Source organism: Morus notabilis, unplaced genomic scaffold (assembly GCF_000414095.1).
Source record: "Morus notabilis unplaced genomic scaffold, ASM41409v2 Scaffold939, whole genome shotgun sequence".
Classification (NCBI taxonomy): Eukaryota; Viridiplantae; Streptophyta; class Magnoliopsida; order Rosales; family Moraceae; genus Morus; species Morus notabilis.
In genome coordinates, this window is record NW_010360676.1 from 207,579 (window position 1) to 226,012 (window position 18,434).

General features: G+C 37.1%; 2 protein-coding genes and 1 pseudogene across 2 annotated transcripts; all 3 read right to left on the reverse strand.

Moving 5' to 3' along the window:
* Nucleotides 1-4,316: 4,316 nt before the first annotated feature.
* Nucleotides 4,317-7,840, reverse strand: LOC112091381 (probable receptor-like protein kinase At2g23200). Its single transcript, XM_024164883.1, has 2 exons — nucleotides 6,504-7,840; nucleotides 4,317-6,307 (listed from the first exon to the last, which is right to left on the reverse strand). Exons 1-2 carry the CDS (start codon nucleotides 7,729-7,731, stop codon nucleotides 4,992-4,994), a joined length of 2,544 nt encoding a protein of 847 aa, XP_024020651.1. The 5' UTR covers nucleotides 7,732-7,840; the 3' UTR covers nucleotides 4,317-4,991.
* Nucleotides 7,841-11,251: 3,411 nt separating this feature from the next.
* On the reverse strand, nucleotides 11,252-12,296 carry LOC112091384 (annotated as a pseudogene).
* Nucleotides 12,297-14,254: 1,958 nt separating this feature from the next.
* Nucleotides 14,255-17,083, reverse strand: LOC21392635 (cytochrome P450 81E8). The gene is made up of 2 exons (XM_024164884.1): nucleotides 16,196-17,083; nucleotides 14,255-14,990 (listed from the first exon to the last, which is right to left on the reverse strand). Exons 1-2 carry the CDS (start codon nucleotides 17,081-17,083, stop codon nucleotides 14,361-14,363), a joined length of 1,518 nt encoding a protein of 505 aa, XP_024020652.1. The 3' UTR covers nucleotides 14,255-14,360.
* Nucleotides 17,084-18,434: the final 1,351 nt, after the last annotated feature.

Sequence of the window (18,434 nt, forward strand, 5' to 3'; positions counted from 1 at the left end):
AGCACGTTGTGCATCGTATGTAAAATTTTGTAACCCATGTGATGTGAGTGATAGTGTTTGTTGGCGGGAGTCCACACTCCTACCTTGGTGCAACGGTAGACATATTTTCCAATGTTTATCCAGATGACCAGTACCTATACCCTTTTTATTAGAAAAGGGCTTTTTACAATATTTACATACCGCACAAATTTCCATCTCACCTGTTTTTGGATTTGGTCGGGGCTCCTCGGTGAAATGCTGCCATGCCGGAGAAGTTCGCGGTCTTTTTCCTCTGCTGCGTTCTCCAGCTTCTTCGTTGTATACTGAAGCATTATCCACCGGAGCATTTTCTGGTTCAGTGGGGGTGGGGTTGGAAGGCATCATTTCTTCCTCAAAAAATGTCTCCTCACCAAGCTCAGGAATAGCAGTGAAATTAGGGAAATTTGGTGAGGTCATTTTCTGAAAATTGATTGAACTTTATAAATGAAAGAGCTAGAAAATGAATGAACACGAGAAAAAAGCTTAGAATCAAAATCAAAGAGAGAAGTTGAGAGATAGAATGAGAGTGAGATGAGAAGATGAGAGTGAATTGTTGTGTGGGATTTATGGTGGAATTAAGGGGTATTTATAGGGGATTTTTGGGTTAAAATTCAGTTTTTTCCCGTTGGGCCCGCGAAGGGCCCACTGGACCAAATGAAATGGGCTTTTCGTGGGCTGTTTCGCGGGCTTGGGCCGGGCCGAATAAGGGCCGTGCCGCGGGCCTCCACGTGCTTGGGTCGCGGGCTGAGAAGTTAAGGCCCAGCCCTAATCCATTACACGTGCCATGCCGGCCCGGCCCGTAACAGTAATGAACCGGGCCGTGCCGAATCATGCACTATTACGGGCTGGGCCGGGCCGTCCATGGACGGCCCGGCCCATTTGACACCTCTATGAGAGATGAGACAAAGAGATGTGTATAGTATAAAATTAGGACCATCCATGGTGTGGATATGATTAAACTAATGGTATATATTGGGATTCTTGTGATTTGTACTGAGGGTAATCCCTTTTGTATTTATACCATGTATTTGTTGTGGAAGACAAATGAGTATTTGTAATGTATATCTAGGATGCATAAACTATCAAATCCCTAAAAAGGAAATTGAAAGAATATTTATTTGAATACAAATTTTGTAAAATTATGGGAGAATAAATTACAATATTTATAAATACCATGAATAACGAGATGTCTATAGAGTTAAGAATGACAAGGTCAAATTTAAGAGAGATATTGAAAAGGGAAATTTTCATGTTGGATTACATAAATTCACGAATTTGCAGTCTTGGCGAGATTTTAAGAAAGATGGTTTGGCATATTTGGCAGTTTTGATGGTAATTTAGGAATAAAATTGAGAATGGATTTTTTTGGTTGTAATGGGACGTGCATGTGGGAGAAAAGGATTGTCATCAACGTACTTGGTGACATATCTAGCATTGGTCGTGGAAGTTCTAAAGTTGTTTTGACTCAAAATAAAGATCATTAATAATTAGATATTTATGTTGATAACATACTATTATAATATAAATACAAAAATTAAAATACACACATATATATATATATTGTGTTCAATCTAAGACGAATTCAGTAAATACAATGACTTTATCGTATTTTAGTATGTAACATTGTTCATTTCGGTGTGTAACATTCAATTTACACAAATTTAATATCATTAGTCTCTTTTAACTTTATGCCATTCTCTTGAAATTTGCACCCCTTAAGTTAAAATATAAAGGAAAAACATTATAGGATTTAAAAAAGAGGCGTAGATTATTATGTTCACTTACTATAGAGGTATTCCTCTGGATTTCCATCGTTAGAAGTTACCACTTTCTTAAAGTCCCAATAAAAATCATACCATTTGTTTCTTTTTTATATGAAAAAGAAGACTTTTAGAAAGTAAATTCCAAACTAACCTCTTAAATCCCTGTCCTAAAGTTCTTTCATTAGAGTAGTAATATTAGACAGGTTTAATAAAAGGAGTATTTTAGGTGAAAGCTACAAAAAGTATTTATCTATTTCTTTATAATTGCATTTGTTTCTTTGAGTTCTTCATATCATACACAACGAAATGATAGATTCTATCTTTCAATTTGCGACAGACTACCGACAATGAGTGAGAATAAAGGGAAAGGGACGCCGAAAAAGAGTCAACCATTTCTATATTCATCTGATGAAATAGTAAACTAGTGGTTTACTAATTGCGTGCCAACATTGCTTTGAAAAAAGAGAGTCAACCATGCACATACTTATAGAATAAAAGTAAGAAAGCAAGCCAATGGTTTACTAGCAACCACCGGGAAATGTTGTGCCGATGATCGGTTAGTTCGGTGATTTAGAAAGAGAATAAGTGAAAGGTGAATATGACAGAGTTAACCAGTTGTTTGCTCACTGATAATGAAAGTAAACCATAAACTTAATTAGAATATATTAAAACAGCAATGCTCATTTAAAATATCGAGTATCAACGTAACTGTTTTTTTCTTTTTCTTTTTCTAAAGAATTTTAGGCTATGACATGAAAAAATACACCACTATTTTTTTACTGTTACATCTTTATCACATTTTATCATTCTTGTCCACACACGTGTGAGTACATATATATGTGTGCGGACGCGCGCATATATATATTCGCATTTCATTTAACTTTGATTAGATATAATGTTCAAAACAAGCGCTGCCTATGCCCCAATCATAGAATGCTCTCTGTCTTCTTTATTTTGTTTTCTTTTAATGATTGAATCAACCGAAAATGTTGCAGACCAACAACTTCCAGGAGCAAAGAAGCACAATAGAGTTTCCAATAACATTTTTGTTAGAGCCCCAGCCCCTCCCATTAAATTCGTATACTCTAGAAGGAGCAAGGGGACAATAGTTGATTCTCACAGGGGGGTGTAGTAAGAAGTGGTATTGGCTAACTTGGCTGACTTGGCAATTATTACCGAGTTTCACGCTGAGGTCAGGCATGCCGTTAGGAATTAGTTTGCATGGGGAATACCATGAGTGAGAAGTCTATAAAAGAGAGCTTGTAGTGAAAAAAGGAGGGTATTGTATTGAGAATTGAGTCTGAATATTGGAGGCAGAGGAACCTCGAATTCCTCCTATCTGTAATTTCCGTATTTTCTAATTAATAACAGCTAAGAAAACCACCCAGAATTCCTGGGTTTCTATCTTGGTATCAGAGCCACCGATTCTATGGCCGCCGTCCACCACGACCCGCGCGTTGCAGACCGAGTTGCCTTGGTGGAGCAGAGGATAGAAGACGTTCACGACACTCTTCAGATAGTGGGAGCCATAGCTGACCGAGTTCCCCAGCTACAAGAGGATGTCACTCGGCTGGACACCAGAGTTGGAGAGATGCAAGGATCGGTGCTTAGAATCGAGGAGTTGTTGCAGAGACATGCTCGGCTGTTTGATAGACGGCATCCAGAAAGGGAACCGGTTAGGAATCTGGATCGGACACCCCCTAGGCGAGAACCGGAGAGGGGTCGAGCAATCTCTCGGGAAGGCTCACCGGTCCGAGGGGGGGAAGGAGGAGGAATGCACCGCCAAGTATCGCCGGTACGGCAGAGGGGTAGAAGGGACTTTCGAGGGAGAAAATTAGAGCTTCCAGTTTTCCATGGCGAAGATCCGTATGGCTGGGTGTTTAGGGTTGAGTGCTATTTTGCGGTGAACGACATCGAAGACGAGGAGCGAATCTTGGCGGCGTCCGTGTGCATGGAAGGAAGAGCTCTTGGGTGGTTCCAGTGGGTTGACGCACAGGATCCGTTCGTGGGCTGGCGAGAACTCCGGACGGCCATCATCCAACGATTCAGCCACGCCCGGGAAGCAGATCCAACGGAGCGGCTGATGGCGCTCCGGCAGACTGGAGGAGTGGCGGAATACCGAGACACATTCAAAGCGTTGGCTGCTTCCATGAGAGGTGTGCCCGAAGCTATCTTCAAGGGGGCTTTCCTGAATGGGTTACGCGAGGACGTGCGGGCTGAGGTACTGCTGTGATTACGCCCGTACTACATGAAATCATTAGCCCGTAGACCTAATGAAAAGCTGAGTCCACAATTCTATGGTCCCTTCGAGATAGAAGAACGGATTGGTACCGTGGCATATCGCCTTAAGCTGCCGTCCACAGCTAGAATTCACCCTATCTTTCATGTGTCTCAACTGAAACCGTATAGGGGAATGGTGGTTTCTGGGTTGCCCCTGCCTCCCAACCTTTCTGACGAAATGGAGTTGGATGTTCAACCTTCGGCAGTTCTGGATTCCCGAGTTAGATCGGTGGGTGGTAAACAAGTACCGGAGGTATTGGTTCAGTGGGATGGTCTGCCAAGCAGTGAGGCCACATGGGAGCCCGTTTTCACCATTCAATCCCAGTTTCCAAGCTTCAACCTTGGAGACAAAGTTGGTCTTGAAGAGGGGGGGAGGGATGTTAAAGCCCCAGCCCCTCCCAATAAATTCGTATACTCTAGGAGGAGCAAAGGGAAAATAGTTGATGGGGGATGTTAAAGCCCCAGCCCCTCCCAATAAATTCGTATACTCTAGGAGGAGCAAGGGGGAAATAGTTGATTCTCACAGGGGGTGTAGTAGGAAGTGGTATTGGCTGACTTGGCAATTATTATCGAGTTTCACGCTGAGGTCAGGCATGCCGTTAGGAATTAGTTTGCATGGGGAATACCGTGAGTGAGAAGTCTATAAAAGAGAGCTTGTAGTGAGAAACGGAGGGTATTGTATTGAGAGGCAGAGGAACCTCGAATTCCTCCTATCTGTAATTTTCGTATTTTCTGATTAATAACAGCTAAGAAAACCACCTAGAATTCCTGGGTTTCTATCATCAATTTTACAGATCAACAATTTCCACTGGCATATAAGCAAAACAGAGTTTCTAAGGTTTACAAAGTAGTTCCAATACTAGAACAAGAATGAGTAAGACACATAACTACATAACTACATAACTCACAAACTGAGTAGATAACATATTTTTATTTAGCACCATCGGTTTTCAACAGTGAAAACACTGCACTCGCACTCACCTCCGAGAAATCACCAACATTACTCAGGCCATACTCATTATCGCCATCGTTATCAGCCGTCGTACTAACGGAAGGAAGGTGCTCGACGTTAGGACGTAAGAACGCCGACGAAGAGTTCACCGTGCTGTCCTCGTGAGGCTGTCTCGGCACGGGCATTTGCTGAAGCTGAAAAGCGTACTCCAAGTCCCAAATCACGTCGCTCATTGCAGGCCTATCGCCGCTATCTTCTTCCAAACACTTCTCCGCAGTTTCACTAAACTTCCTTAGCGAGTTGGGGTTGATTTGACCCTTCATTGAAGGGTCAATTATGTCCTCAAGCAAGCCTTTGTTCTTGCATTTCATCGCCCACTCGGCCAAGTTCATTTGCTCCCTCGGAAGCAAGGTGTCTATGGCCGGTCTCGCGCATAGGACCTCGAGAAGGACAACCCCAAATGAGTAGACATCGGATTTTTCAGTCAACTGTTGGGTTCTGAAGTACTCAGGATCAAGATATCCCAAAGTGCCTTTCACATTGGTGCTTACATGAGTTTCAAACTCATCAAGTGGGCCTGATTTTGAGAGGCCGAAATCCGATACTTTGGCCACGTGGTTTTTGTCAAGCAAGATGTTTGTGGACTTGACATCTCTGTGGATGATTCCGCCTGATAAGCCTTTGTGCAAGTAGTGAAGACCATTGGCTGCGCCAATGCAGATTTCAAGCCTTTGTTTCCATGACAAACGAGGCAAGTCTGGATTGTAAAGGTGGTCTCTTAAAGTTCCCATTTCCACGAACTCATAAACCAGGATCATCTCCGACCTCTCGTCGCAGTACCCGATCAAGGACACGAGATGTCGGTGGCGGATTTTGGAGAGAATCGTGATCTCAGTTTGGAACTCAGGAAGCCCTTGGCCTGACCCTGGTGCACTTCTCTTCACAGCAACTTTTGTGCCATTCACAAGAGTCCCTTTGTAGACATTACCAAAGCCTCCCTTGCCAATTATCAGCTTGGAGTTGAAATTCTTTGTTGCTAGCTGAATTTCAGCAAAAGGAATCTTCAGCCCCAAGTGTAGGTTAGGAAGAGGTGAGCCATTGATGGTTGGGTCAGCAATCCTGCTGTGAGAACTTCCCCCTCCTACATATGGAGGCACTTGTCCCCAGCTCGAGTTTTCGACCGGTTTCATCTTCCTTCGTCTCAGTTTGAAGAACCCCACTACCAAAATACAGAGAAGAGCAAAACCCCCGATAGCTGAACCAATCACAATTGGAGCCTTTGTCTTTTTATTACCTGCAGTGATTTTTTCAGTGGGAAGCACTATGAAAAATATAAGAGAATTTTTACAAGACATGGACATAGTATTCAATTACTAACTGGGGACACAAGTAGAACTTGTCTTATAATATAGGGTCAGAACTTATTTTTTTTTTTTATATCGATATTACATTTTAAAAGTTGAACTAAATGTGGCTCCGTCAGTGATTACCTGACTCCTCGTTCTCTACGGGAGTTAAAGCAAGTCCTCTCTTTATCTCCAAAATTTCGAGCCCATTTAGGAAGGCATTATTTTCCGTGGTTTTTTTTGAAAGGCCTATGCCAATGTTCATCACATCAGAACCATGGGAACCAACTGAAAAATCGTAGTGAAAAGGAGTAGCCAGCAGGGTGCTGTTGTCCGTAGGATCGATCGCCTTGCTGAAATTGCCATTTATGTACAGATTGAATACTATAACACCGAGGGAGACACTGATGATGTCACAGAAGTGAAACCTCACAAGGTGACCAGCAGACTTATTTACATTAAAACCCCATGTTATGTTGGATCCGCCACTGGCATTGACATCCATTTCTCTAGCAGTTTGGTAGACCAAAGCTGGGGCAACATATTCACCATCTTCTGAGAGGTAATTAGGCGGATTTGAATAAAACTGACTCTCCTTTGAATTACCTTTACTAATGAGAAACTTATCATCTGTATCCCAGTTTCTCCATATTATTTCGTCATTCGACTCGATCTCTTGACCGCCAACATTGATCCTGTAAACTGTTTGGAAAACAGAAGATGACCCAGTTTTCTGACCTTGTTGTTGCCCAACTTTTATGGCTTCACCAAGGCTGAAATTCACAGGAGGGGCTGGGAAAAACTCTATGGCATTCACAAATGCCAAAGAGGATTCTAGAGGCGTGAAGTATATTCTAAACTTCTTGTTGGCGTTTATAGGGAGATAAAATTCCTTTACTAGAGGCGTGTTTGTGTTATTTTTGGCAGTGAAATTATGCAACAACAAGAACCCAGAAGCTGAAACATCAAAAACTGCCGAGGAAAGATCAACCGTGGAAGGGAAAACTAAGAAATGGAGGCGTACCAGGTAATTAGTACTATTACCAACATCATTGATGTCAAAGGCATATGAAGATTGTTGTCTGAAAACTCTTGCTGTGTTGTACAGAGTTGAGTTGTTGCTGTTCTGAGACTGGTTTGTGTTTTCGACAGAGATGCTGTTCTGCTTTGTAAAAGAGACAGAACCGGAGTTTTTGTCGCCGACGAAGCTCCGACGACTGGTGCTCACGCCTTGGTTTGAGCCACAATTGATGAAGTACTTGTCTGGGAGATTGTAAGCTGAAGAGAACAAGTGAAGGGATGAGAATTGGAGAAGAAAAAGAAGAAAGGGAAATGGAGGGATATAAAGTCTCTGGCTATGAAACTTTTCCATTAGAAATTATGTGAATTTGCTTGGTTATAGTGCTAATTTTCAGCTGGTAATTTTCCCATCTGAGAATTGTGGAGCTTGAATATGCAAATTTCAATCATACACATACAGACTCAAGTCAATGTTGTGAACTATGGAGTTGACTTCTCAACAACTAACTAGGCGAATTCCAAGTCAGAAAAATCAAAGGGCAATTAGATAAACAAAGAAATATCTTGGTTGATTGATTCGTATACCCCTATAAAATTCACAGACCGCATGTAAACACAAAGGGCAGTATGGTCTTTTTTATGCTTCCACTAAAAAAGATCGTGTAGGTCCAGCAGCCAAGGCGAACCGCCGTCCTATAGAGTAATTGGCTTGAGTGGCAAAACATGGAATTCTCTATATATTTGGATGCTTCCATTCTCACTACTTATGTTTGGGTAGAAAATGAAATTGTTGATTTAAGGTAATTTATTTGTTCTCATTCAAAAAGAAATAAATTAATCACCTCCAAGATACAATGAATTAACGAATTCTATAAATAGCAAGTTTACATAATTCCTTCAACTAGTGCGAAAAATTAAACTGAAAATCATTTGGATTTAATGGTTGCTATGCATAGCCAAATTCATTTCGCTCATCAACAATCTTGTTTGTTGCTGACATATTTAAAATAAAGTTATGAGCTCGTTTGGTTTACGCGTTTAAGTCAATTCATTAGCGGAAATTTTATGAGAATTATTAATTGAAAATTTTTGAATTCAAATTCTTTGTGAGTGAAAAATAATATAGTATAATTAGAATTATAAGTTTAAAAATATTTATCAAATGGGCTCTATGTGTTTTAACAGTTGCATCTATTTGAGTCATGTGTTTCAACTCATATATCAATTCAAAAACAAAGCATTTAGATGGTCAATTTTGTTATCTAGCAGACATTTAATTTTAACCATTATATCACACTTATTTATGATCAATGGTCCATATTTAAAATTTTAAAGATACGATCGAAAAAGATAAGGCTTCCTCTACTTTCAACAATGCCTATGTTTAGGTTTCAAATGTTTTAATAACAGTGAAATTTTGACAAAATATAGTTACATAAAGTGCAAAGTCTTTTTATTTTCAAAGTTTTTTTTAGACAAATTTTAAAAATTCTCCTTGAACTTTATCATTTGTATCAACATGATCCTTGAATTTTAAAATGTATATATTGTGTTCTTTGAACTATGAAAATGTCTCCAACTTTTCCTTCTCTGTCTGATTACGTTGATTTTTTTTAACGGAAATGCTTATAAGTTCCTCTGGATTTTGTCACTTGTATCAACATGCTCACTAAACTTTAAAATGTACTTGTTGTGCCCTCGAATTATGATATGTCTATAATTTTTCTTTACATATCTTGAATCTGTCAATTTTTTGAATGAAAAATGTTAATATTGTTGGGAATGGTGTCCTAGAAGCATAAGATGTAATAGGATATTTATTATTTATTTAATAAAAGAGTTTATTCATCATTTTATGTGTATATATTTGTGAATATTTTATGAATACCAATGAAAATTCTTTGATTATTTATGTAACCTTAAGCATTGTATATAAGTGTTATATACGAGAGGATAATGTTTAAGGATAATAATAAAAAAACAATGTTCATAATGAATTTAATTAAAGTTCGGAATGTTTAATTAAAACATTATTAATACATGTCATTCCCATTTAGAATAGAACGGTGTTATCTGCACTGTTAATATGGTGAGATATTGAATGAGTGTATTTCGCATAATGAGATTATGTGGAACAAGGACACAGACACAATATGAATTTCTAATAATTTCCGTTAAGTATAGAAATTCTAATTGAGTCTACCGATGGTCATATATAGAATGATCTTAATCCTGAGTTCTTAACAGACTCATATTTATGGATTTGTGTCTTTTGATTCACTCGGTACGGATTCTGAGATCCTGAATCCTATTCCTTGTATTTTAGAGACATGATGAAGTAGGTAGCCGGGAATGTTATTACACGAGATGGAATCCATTCCTTCTTAAGAAAGAAGTAGAGAAATAATTCTCTTGAGGGTTTATTCGGTACTTGGACCAGTAGGAGCTCCGATTCATAAAGATGTAATTAGAGAGGTTAACGGATTTTACCTTGCTCTAATTATGAATTATTTATGGAGGATTGATCTATATGCAATGACTATATCAAATGGACACTTCACAGTTTAGAAGTAATTTATATCTATAATTTCGAGAGTGCAATTCCAAGTTTATAGTGGAGTAACTATTGGAATTAATAGAATTAATTAATTAATTAAAGTGTTTAATTAATTATTAATTTTATTAGAGCTCGGAATTATAGGTCCATATGTCTCCGCATCGTCCTAATAATTCTACCAGACACAAAGGGCAAAATAGAAATTTTAGAATTATGGAATTCTAAAATTAAATACTCAAAAAATAATTAATGGAGAATTAATTATTATTTAAATAATGTGATTATTTAAATTTGAATTTGAATCATGAACATAATTTAAATTTATCCTTTTAAACTTATTTGATAAGTTGTTCAATTTAGAATTCAAATTAATTTAAGTTTGACTTAAATTCGAATTTGAATTTGAAATAAAATTGGACTACAGGATAAAGGATGATTTTCTCTTCCTTCCCTATCCAGTATTGGCGCCACACACAGGGATAGGAATCCCTAGCATGGCCGGCCACAAGAGATAAGAGAAAGGAGAATTTTTGTTCGAAATTCAAATAAGAGATAGAGATTTGATTCATTCTAGAAGTTTGACTTCTACTCTATAAATAAGATATGATGAAAAATTGCGCGAGATAATTTTGAACTTAACTTGAAGGGGGCTGGCCGAATTTCCCTAATAGAGAGAAGGAAAAATTTTTTCTCCAAAAAATTTCACATCGTGCATGCGTTGGTGTTTGTGGACATTCGAGTGTTTATTGTAACCCGTTTTGTCTCATGTGTGTCCACACACACATCTTCGTGAATTCTAAGAATTGACGTGGAAGACATTGGTTTTCTAAACACAAAGCTTTGGAGTAAGGATTGTTCGAGGTCAAGGAACTCAATTTATCATCCGAGTCGGCCTCCAGGTATTTTTTCTAATTGAGTTCTTAATAAATGAATTAATGAGATTAATTTATTCGTGCATAAATTAATATAATCTATAGAGTATCTCAAAGGTTTTATGAAAATTTTTGTTATACACGATCCACCTCCCCCCATGCTTCCGCATCCGAAGTCGATTCGGAGACCAACAGATATATGACCATTAAATTGCTAATTAGGTATGATATTGAGGTTTATTGAATGCTTTTCCTTAAAAAAAATTAATTAGGCACCGGTTTTTTAAAAAATTAGTTAGCATATCTCTACAAGATAATAGGTTTGTTAATTTTTTTTTCCAAGAGGCCCATTGCCAATGAGCAAAAAATTTTAAGAGGTAAACGGTGTAGGTAAGCCATAATAACAATAATTAGAGAACAAACATAGAATTCAAAATTTGATTCTAGCTACTTACCAGTACAAGGCCTTTGATAATTTGGTCAGTGTAATACTCAGCCTGCGACTCCTGCAAAGAAAGCAAATGATCAATCATGGTGTTCTAGGCCTCATTCACTTCATAGATTCGAGTTTTTAATTCAAACTGAGATGTGACATTTTCTGAGAGTTTTTTACTATAGCAGAAAAAGTTAAATGTGACATTTTCTAAGAGCATTTTACTGTAAAAACCTAAAACTGAAAACTCGAATTGGTGAAATGAACGAGGCCTTACTCTCTTTCCTACTCCGATGCTCCTCGATCAAACTCTGTAAAAAAGCGTCCGTCCTCTTCGCCAGCCTCTTGATTCTCTTCTCGCAACCTTCCGGAATCCAATTCAAAATAGGCAAGAAATTGACTGGATTCCCGGCCCCACCATTCTCGAAAACCTCCTTCATGATCTCCCGAAACTTCCTCGCCTCATCGTCGTTCGCCACGTCGTCACCGTAGTACCTCTTCCCGGCGACCATTGTCATTATGATGTTCAACGCAAGGTCGGAAAACATCGACTTCCGCTCGACCTTCCCCGAACCTCGGAGGGAGTTTAGAGAGATTTGCGACGCAAGCGCTTCACATCGTCTCTTCGGAGGCCCCTAAAAATGTTGAGTCGCGATGAGGAGAAGATTTGAAGAGTGCCGATCCGGTGGAGGATGCGCCAGTGGTAGCCGTAGGGGGCGGAGTCGATTGTATGGTTATAGCTGACGTGCTTAGCCACGATGAGGGGAGGGCGGTTGGCGAGGACAACGTCATTTTTGGTGAAGCATTCCTCGATGGCGGAGTGGGAGGAGATGATGATGACGCGACGAGCGCCTAACCGGAGGGAGAAAATGGTGCCGTATTTTCGAGAGAGGCGGTGGAAGCTGCGGTGGATGGGGGGTTTTAGGAGGTGGAGGCGACCTATGACCGGGAGAGCCGGTGGGCTTGGTGGAAGATACTTGTTGGAAGAGCTTGAGATTTATTAGGAGGATTATGAGACAAAGGGATGTGTATAATGTAAAATTGGGATCATCCATTGTGTTGAGATGATTAAACTAATCGTATATATTGGGATTCTTGTGATTTGTACTGAGGGTAATCCCTTTTCTATTTATACCATGTATTTGTTGTGGAAGACAAATGAGTATTTGTAATGTATATCTAAAATGCATAAACTATCAAAACTCTAAAAAGGAAATTGAAAGAATATTTATTTAAATACAAATTTCGTAAAATTATGAGAGGACAAATTATAATATTTATAAATACCATGAATGACGAGATGTCTATAGAGTTAGGAATGACTGGATGAGATTTAAGAGAGATATTGAAAAGGGAAATTTTCATGTTAGATTACATAAATTCACGAATTTGCAGTCTTGGCGAGATTTTAAGAAAGATGGTTTGGCATATTTGGCAGTTTTGATGGTAATTTAGGAATAAAATTGAGAATGGATTTTTTTGGTTGTAATGAGACGTGCATGTGGGAGAAAAGAATTGTCAGCAACGTACTTGGTGACATATCTAGCATTGGTCGTGGAAGTTCTAAAGTTGAGTAATACAATAACTTTTTCATATTTTAGTATGTAACATTGTTTATTTCGGTGTGTAACTCAAATTTAATATTTAAAAAATATAGTATAACACATGTAACATTTACAGATAGTATATTGGTGTGCGAACGAACCATGTTATATATATACATATAATAGACACAAGAGTGAGAGAGAACAGTCTTTTTCTCACCATTCCTATCTTCATGATGTTGTTTATAAGATAATATATTCTTGCATGGAACCGCGTGTAGAACAACGATGAGCAATAGAGTCAGCTCGGGCTGCTCATCTTATGTTGCTCAAAGAAAGTCACATCCCGACCCAACTTAGGGTATCGAATCTTTTTCTCGGTTTGATAGAATTTTTGCTTTTACTCTTAGCTAATAGAAGAAGAGAATTAAAAGTTGTGACTTTTAAGTAAGCGTTTAAAATAAAGAGTTTAATGAGTCCAAATGAGTTTTAGATTTTTTAATAAACAATAAAAGTATTAAAATAAAGTTTATAATACCTTAATTAAACTCTGGTATAAATTTTAAAATCTTTAAGAAGTATATTTTTTAAAAAGAGTTCTTTTAAAAAGTTAAAACAGATCGTCTAAACACTTTTAGAAATAATTTTTAGACCTATAAAGCCAAAATCTACTTTTAAAAAGCTCTCCTAAATAGGGTCTTTTGTTTTTGTTTTTCTTCTTTTTCCCAGTTGATCATTCCGGCAACCAACACTAGGTCTGAGCAAGTCATCTACTGAATCTAGCTACCTAGTGATTATTCACATACTCAGTGCCGCTGATTTTTTTTTTTTTAATTTTAAATTGACAATAGTATGTAGTAAAGAGTTGTCTATGAAATTTACGGTCGTAGTATGGACATTTTATGTAAAAAAAAAAAAAAAAACAGTTTGAAAGTGTAAAAAGAAAAAAAAAAGTTTTTTCAAATGTCAAGTTACCTACTTAATATTATAATAAATACAAGATATTAAAGGCATATTTCGATATAACAAATATAACAGAAAGTATTAAATTGATTTTTTCTCCGTCTCTTATATATGTTATGATCAAATTTTTACCTCCTGACAAACAAATAGGAATGAGAGCTATTAGATCTGCAAAGAGAGAGGGTGGATTATAAATATTGCACTTTTTTTTTTTAAGATGTCGTTATATTGGGTAAAGAATATTAAATAAGGATTGATGGAAGCTTGGAATCTTTAATTGTAGCATAAACAATGTAGCTTTTGGAAATTTCGATCCCTAACTTCTGTACATTCGTAAAAAAAATAGCCATTTCAATACATCTTAAGCCTATTTTTTCTTTGTTTTTTTTTTTTTTTTTTTTTTTTTTTTTTTTTTTTTCCCAAACGAATTTTTTTTCAAAAATTTTTTTTTTTTTTTTTTTTTTTTTTTTTTTTTGCATTCACTAGACGAGTATTTGTTCAAAAAATAATAATATTGACCAAACAAGATGAGCTCAATATTACTTATACCTACTGAGGAACTCGTTATATAGTCTTACATAAATATTACAACAGCAATCTTATATTTTGCCTTCAATTAATACCATCGACGGCTTCAGAGAGAACAACGTTCATAATGGGCCGTGCTTTACACAAGGCCTCTAATGGCACTGCTTTAGGCATAGTAAGCCCTTTACCCTCAGCCATATCAACTTCTTCCTCGCCAATCCTCTCCCACTCAAAGCACTGAATCAACGAGCCCAAAGTCAAGCCCACAACACGCTGGGCCAGGCCTATTCCGGGACAAGACCTCCTTCCAAGCCCAAATGGAAATAGCTTGTAACTCTCGCTCTCCCCATTCTCAAACCTCTCGGGCTTGAAACTCTCCGCATCCTCCCACAACTTGGGGTCTCTATGTATGGCCCATGCGTTAATGAATAACACCGTGCCACGTGGCACGTCATATCCGCCAACGGTGCAATCGCCGGATGAGTAGTGGGGAACAAGCAGTGGAACCGCTGGATATAGCCGAAGAGTCTCGGAGATGATGTTTTGGAGGTAATTTAATTTTGAGAGATCCGACTCTTCTACCAAGTGTTGTTGACCAACTTGAGCATCCAATTCAGCTTTAGCTTTTTTAAGAATGCTGGGATGGTTAAGGAGATTGGACATTGCCCATTCTAGTGTCACCGATGATGTATCGGTCCCAGCCAATAACATTATCTATAAAATTAATAGATTTTGGTGATCTAAAAAGTCTTTTTTTTTAATCATCTGAAAAGAATTTATAAAATTGATAGATTTTGGTGAAATTGTTCTTGTGAGGATGTGCAATACCCCACAGGCACGTGAGAAATGTGTACAGTTAAACTGTGGTTAAAAAAAAAAAAAAAAAAAAAAAGGAGTTTAACATTTAAGTGAACTAAAAAAAAAAAAAAAAAAGAAATCAAACCCCACAAATTGGTAATCAGAACATTATTGACTTTTTTTTTGGTGCATCATAACATGATTGACTTTTTTTTTTTGGTGATTTGACTATTTTCTTTTATGAATCAAAACATGATTGACTTTGCACTTTGTTTTATGGTGACAACTTTACTTAAGACTAAAAGATAAACGAAAAAACAACACATTGTGTACACTAGTTTTCAGAAAAGTGGTTTTAGAGTATATCTTAGCGGATACAATACGGAGTTAGAATTTATTAATAGGGTTAAAAAAAAATTTATTTTTATCAAGATTATATTATTGTTTATAAATTTGATAAAATTGAATTTTTTATTTTTTAAAATCTAAATAGTTAACTTAATAAAATATAGAGAACTATTAATTTATAGAGGCCAAATTTAATTTATACACGTATTTATTATATTAAAATTAAAACTATTATATTAAAAAAAAGAAAAAAAAAAACTAGGAGGCCCATGCTCCGTCGGTTGGTACAATTATTATTCATTAGAGTTTTGTGTGAATCTATACATCCTCAAGACATCATCATCACATAGCCAATTTTGGCTCTTTTTTGCGGGGTTAATTTTTCAACATAAATTAACAATTTGACTTGTACATGCGTCACTAACTAAAAGCGTGAGGATGCTTAATATTTTTTTTCCTAATCTAAATTCATTTTTAAGATAAAGTCAATTGAAATTTCACATATTAATTTTCATAAAAAAATTAATAACTCTTATTAACCAAGGTATTTTACCATATATTTCCAAATTTAAGGGGGAAAAAAATCAGAAGGCACAATACAAATGAGTGAAAAATTAGGAGGGGCATGCAAATAAGCATAAAAATAATTAGAGATCACATATAGCATATAAAATAATTCTAGATATATATCATTTTCAAAAAAGAAATAATAAAAAAAATAATTATTACTATATACTGATATAGAATTCAAAATTTTTTTTCTAGCTACTTACCAGTGCGAAGCCTTTGATAATTTGATCAGTGTAATACTCAGGCTGCGACTTCTGCAAAGAAAGCAAATGATCAATCATGGTGTTCTTACTCTCTTTCCTACTCCGATGCTCGTCGATCAAACTCTGCAGAATAGTGTCCGTTCTCATCGCAAGCCTCTTCATTTTCTTCTCAAAACCACCCCAAATCCAATTCAAAATAGGCACAAAATCGGCCGGATTAGCCCCCCCACCATTCTCAGAAACCTCCTTAATCACTTCCTTAAACTTCTTTGCTTCATCCTGGTCCGACACGTCGTCGCCGTAGTACCTCTTCCCGGCGACCATTCTCATTATGACGTTCAACGTCAGCTCGGAAAGCATCGACTTCAGCTCGACCTTCCCCGAACCTCGTAGCGAGTTTTGAGAGATCCGGCGGAGCAAGCGCTTCACCTCGTCTCTTCGGAGGCCCCTAAACACGTTGAGTCGGGAAGAGGAGAAGATTTGAAGCGTGCCGATTCGGCGGAGGTTGCGCCAGTGGTCGCCGTAGGGGGAGGAGACGATGGTGGTGTAGTTGTAGCTGATGTGCTTGGCCGTGATGAGGGGAGGGCGGTTGGCGAGGACGACGTCGTTTTTGGTGCAGCATTCCTCGACGGCGGAAGGGGAGGAGACGACGACGACGCGGCGAGAGCCGAACCGGAGGGAGAAAATGGTGCCGTATTTTTGGGAGAGGTCGCGGAAGGTGCGGTGGATGGGGGAGTTTAGGAGGTGGAGGTGACCGATGACCGGAAGAGCCGGTGGGCTTGGTGGGAGGTTCTTTTGTGGTTTTTTGGTTAGGAGGAAGAGCTTGAGAGTTATTAGGAGGATGATGAGAGGAAGGGATGTGTATAATATAAGATTTGGATCTTCCATTGTGTTGATATGATTAAACTAATGGGATATAGTATTGGTATATATTGGGATTGATATGTATCTTTTATATTTATACCATGTAATTGTTGTGGAACACAAGTGAGTGTATATAATAATGTATTTACAATACATACGCTTTCAAATCTCCCAAAACAAAATAGAAAGAATGATAAATTCAAAACAAATTTCCTGAATTTATGGGAGGACAAATTTTTCAATATTATAAATCCCATGATGAAGAAATTTCCTTAGAGTTGGAGGTTGGAAGGGTGAAGCAAATTTAAGATAGATAAAAGAAGGAAATTTTCATGTTGGAACAAATTTGTTGTTTTAGTGTATTCTAGGGACTTAAGTTGTGATTGGAGGATAGTTCAAACCACTTTAATTTGGATTCAAACTATAACTTAAGTTCAAATTCAAGTTTTAACTCAAAGTTTGTTTTAAGTTTTGCTATAAAATACGAGTTTGAATTAAAATTTGATGAACTCAAATTCAAACTTGAACTTGAGTTATGGGCTAGTGAATAATCTTATAGTGTTTTTTCTTATAAAAACTTTAACTTTAAAAAATTATGTAAGAGTGTTTTCTTTCACAAAATTTAAATTTCGGTTCAAATCAAACACGCTTTCCAAACAAGGGCTTAGAAGGTTTGGCTACATTATGACTGGAATTTAGGATTAAGAATGGATTTTTAGCTTTGCATTCCTGGAAGGTCAGCCACATAGAAGTGGAAAGGATCGTCAGCCACATCCTTGGTGACGTAGCTTTGCATTCCTGGAAGGTCCAAATTGTTTTGACTCAAAAGGGAAGATTATTCCAACAAACATGAAATGACACAACAGAGATATTGCGGGAATACATATCCTAAATTGAAAGCACTTTGAACGAATGATAGAAAAGAAAATGAAAATTCGTGAAGACACGTAATACAGCGTGTTTAGAATTATTTTTAAAAACGTTTTTCACATTTTCTAAGAAAAAAACTTAGAGAATGAGAAAAACATAGCATTTGGAGTAACTAAAGACAAAAAACAAAAATCAAAATAATTTTTTTAGTTTCATGTAAAATGGAAAAGAAATAAAAAATAATTTTTTTCATTTCTTATTTTCGTTTTCTCCTCTCTCGAGTAGAGAGAAAGATATATACATATATCTACATAATTATTCTATTAATGGGTTATAACTTTACATATATAAGAAAGAAATATTTCCTTTTTCTTATTTAATATATTATTTAAAATACTGTTAGATGTTTTAAAAAATGTATAACCAAACAGAGTTTCAGTTTTTTCTTATACTGAAAATAATCTCTTGATAAAACTACCAAACATATTTTTAAAAATGATTTCTA

Excerpts from the sequence above, each read along its gene's own strand:
- LOC112091381 (XM_024164883.1), bottom strand. The coding sequence starts at position 7,731 with ATGGAAAAGTTTCATAGCCAGAGACTTTATATCCCTCCATTTCCCTTT. Across the intron at positions 6,308-6,503 it reads CGTAGAGAACGAGGAGTCAG|GTAATAAAAAGACAAAGGCT; the intron begins GTAATCACTGAC and ends AAATCACTGCAG.
- LOC21392635 (XM_024164884.1), bottom strand. The coding sequence starts at position 17,083 with ATGGAAGATCCAAATCTTATATTATACACATCCCTTCCTCTCATCATC. Across the intron at positions 14,991-16,195 it reads TTATCAAAGGCTTCGCACTG|ATAATGTTATTGGCTGGGAC; the intron begins GTAAGTAGCTAG and ends TTAATTTTATAG.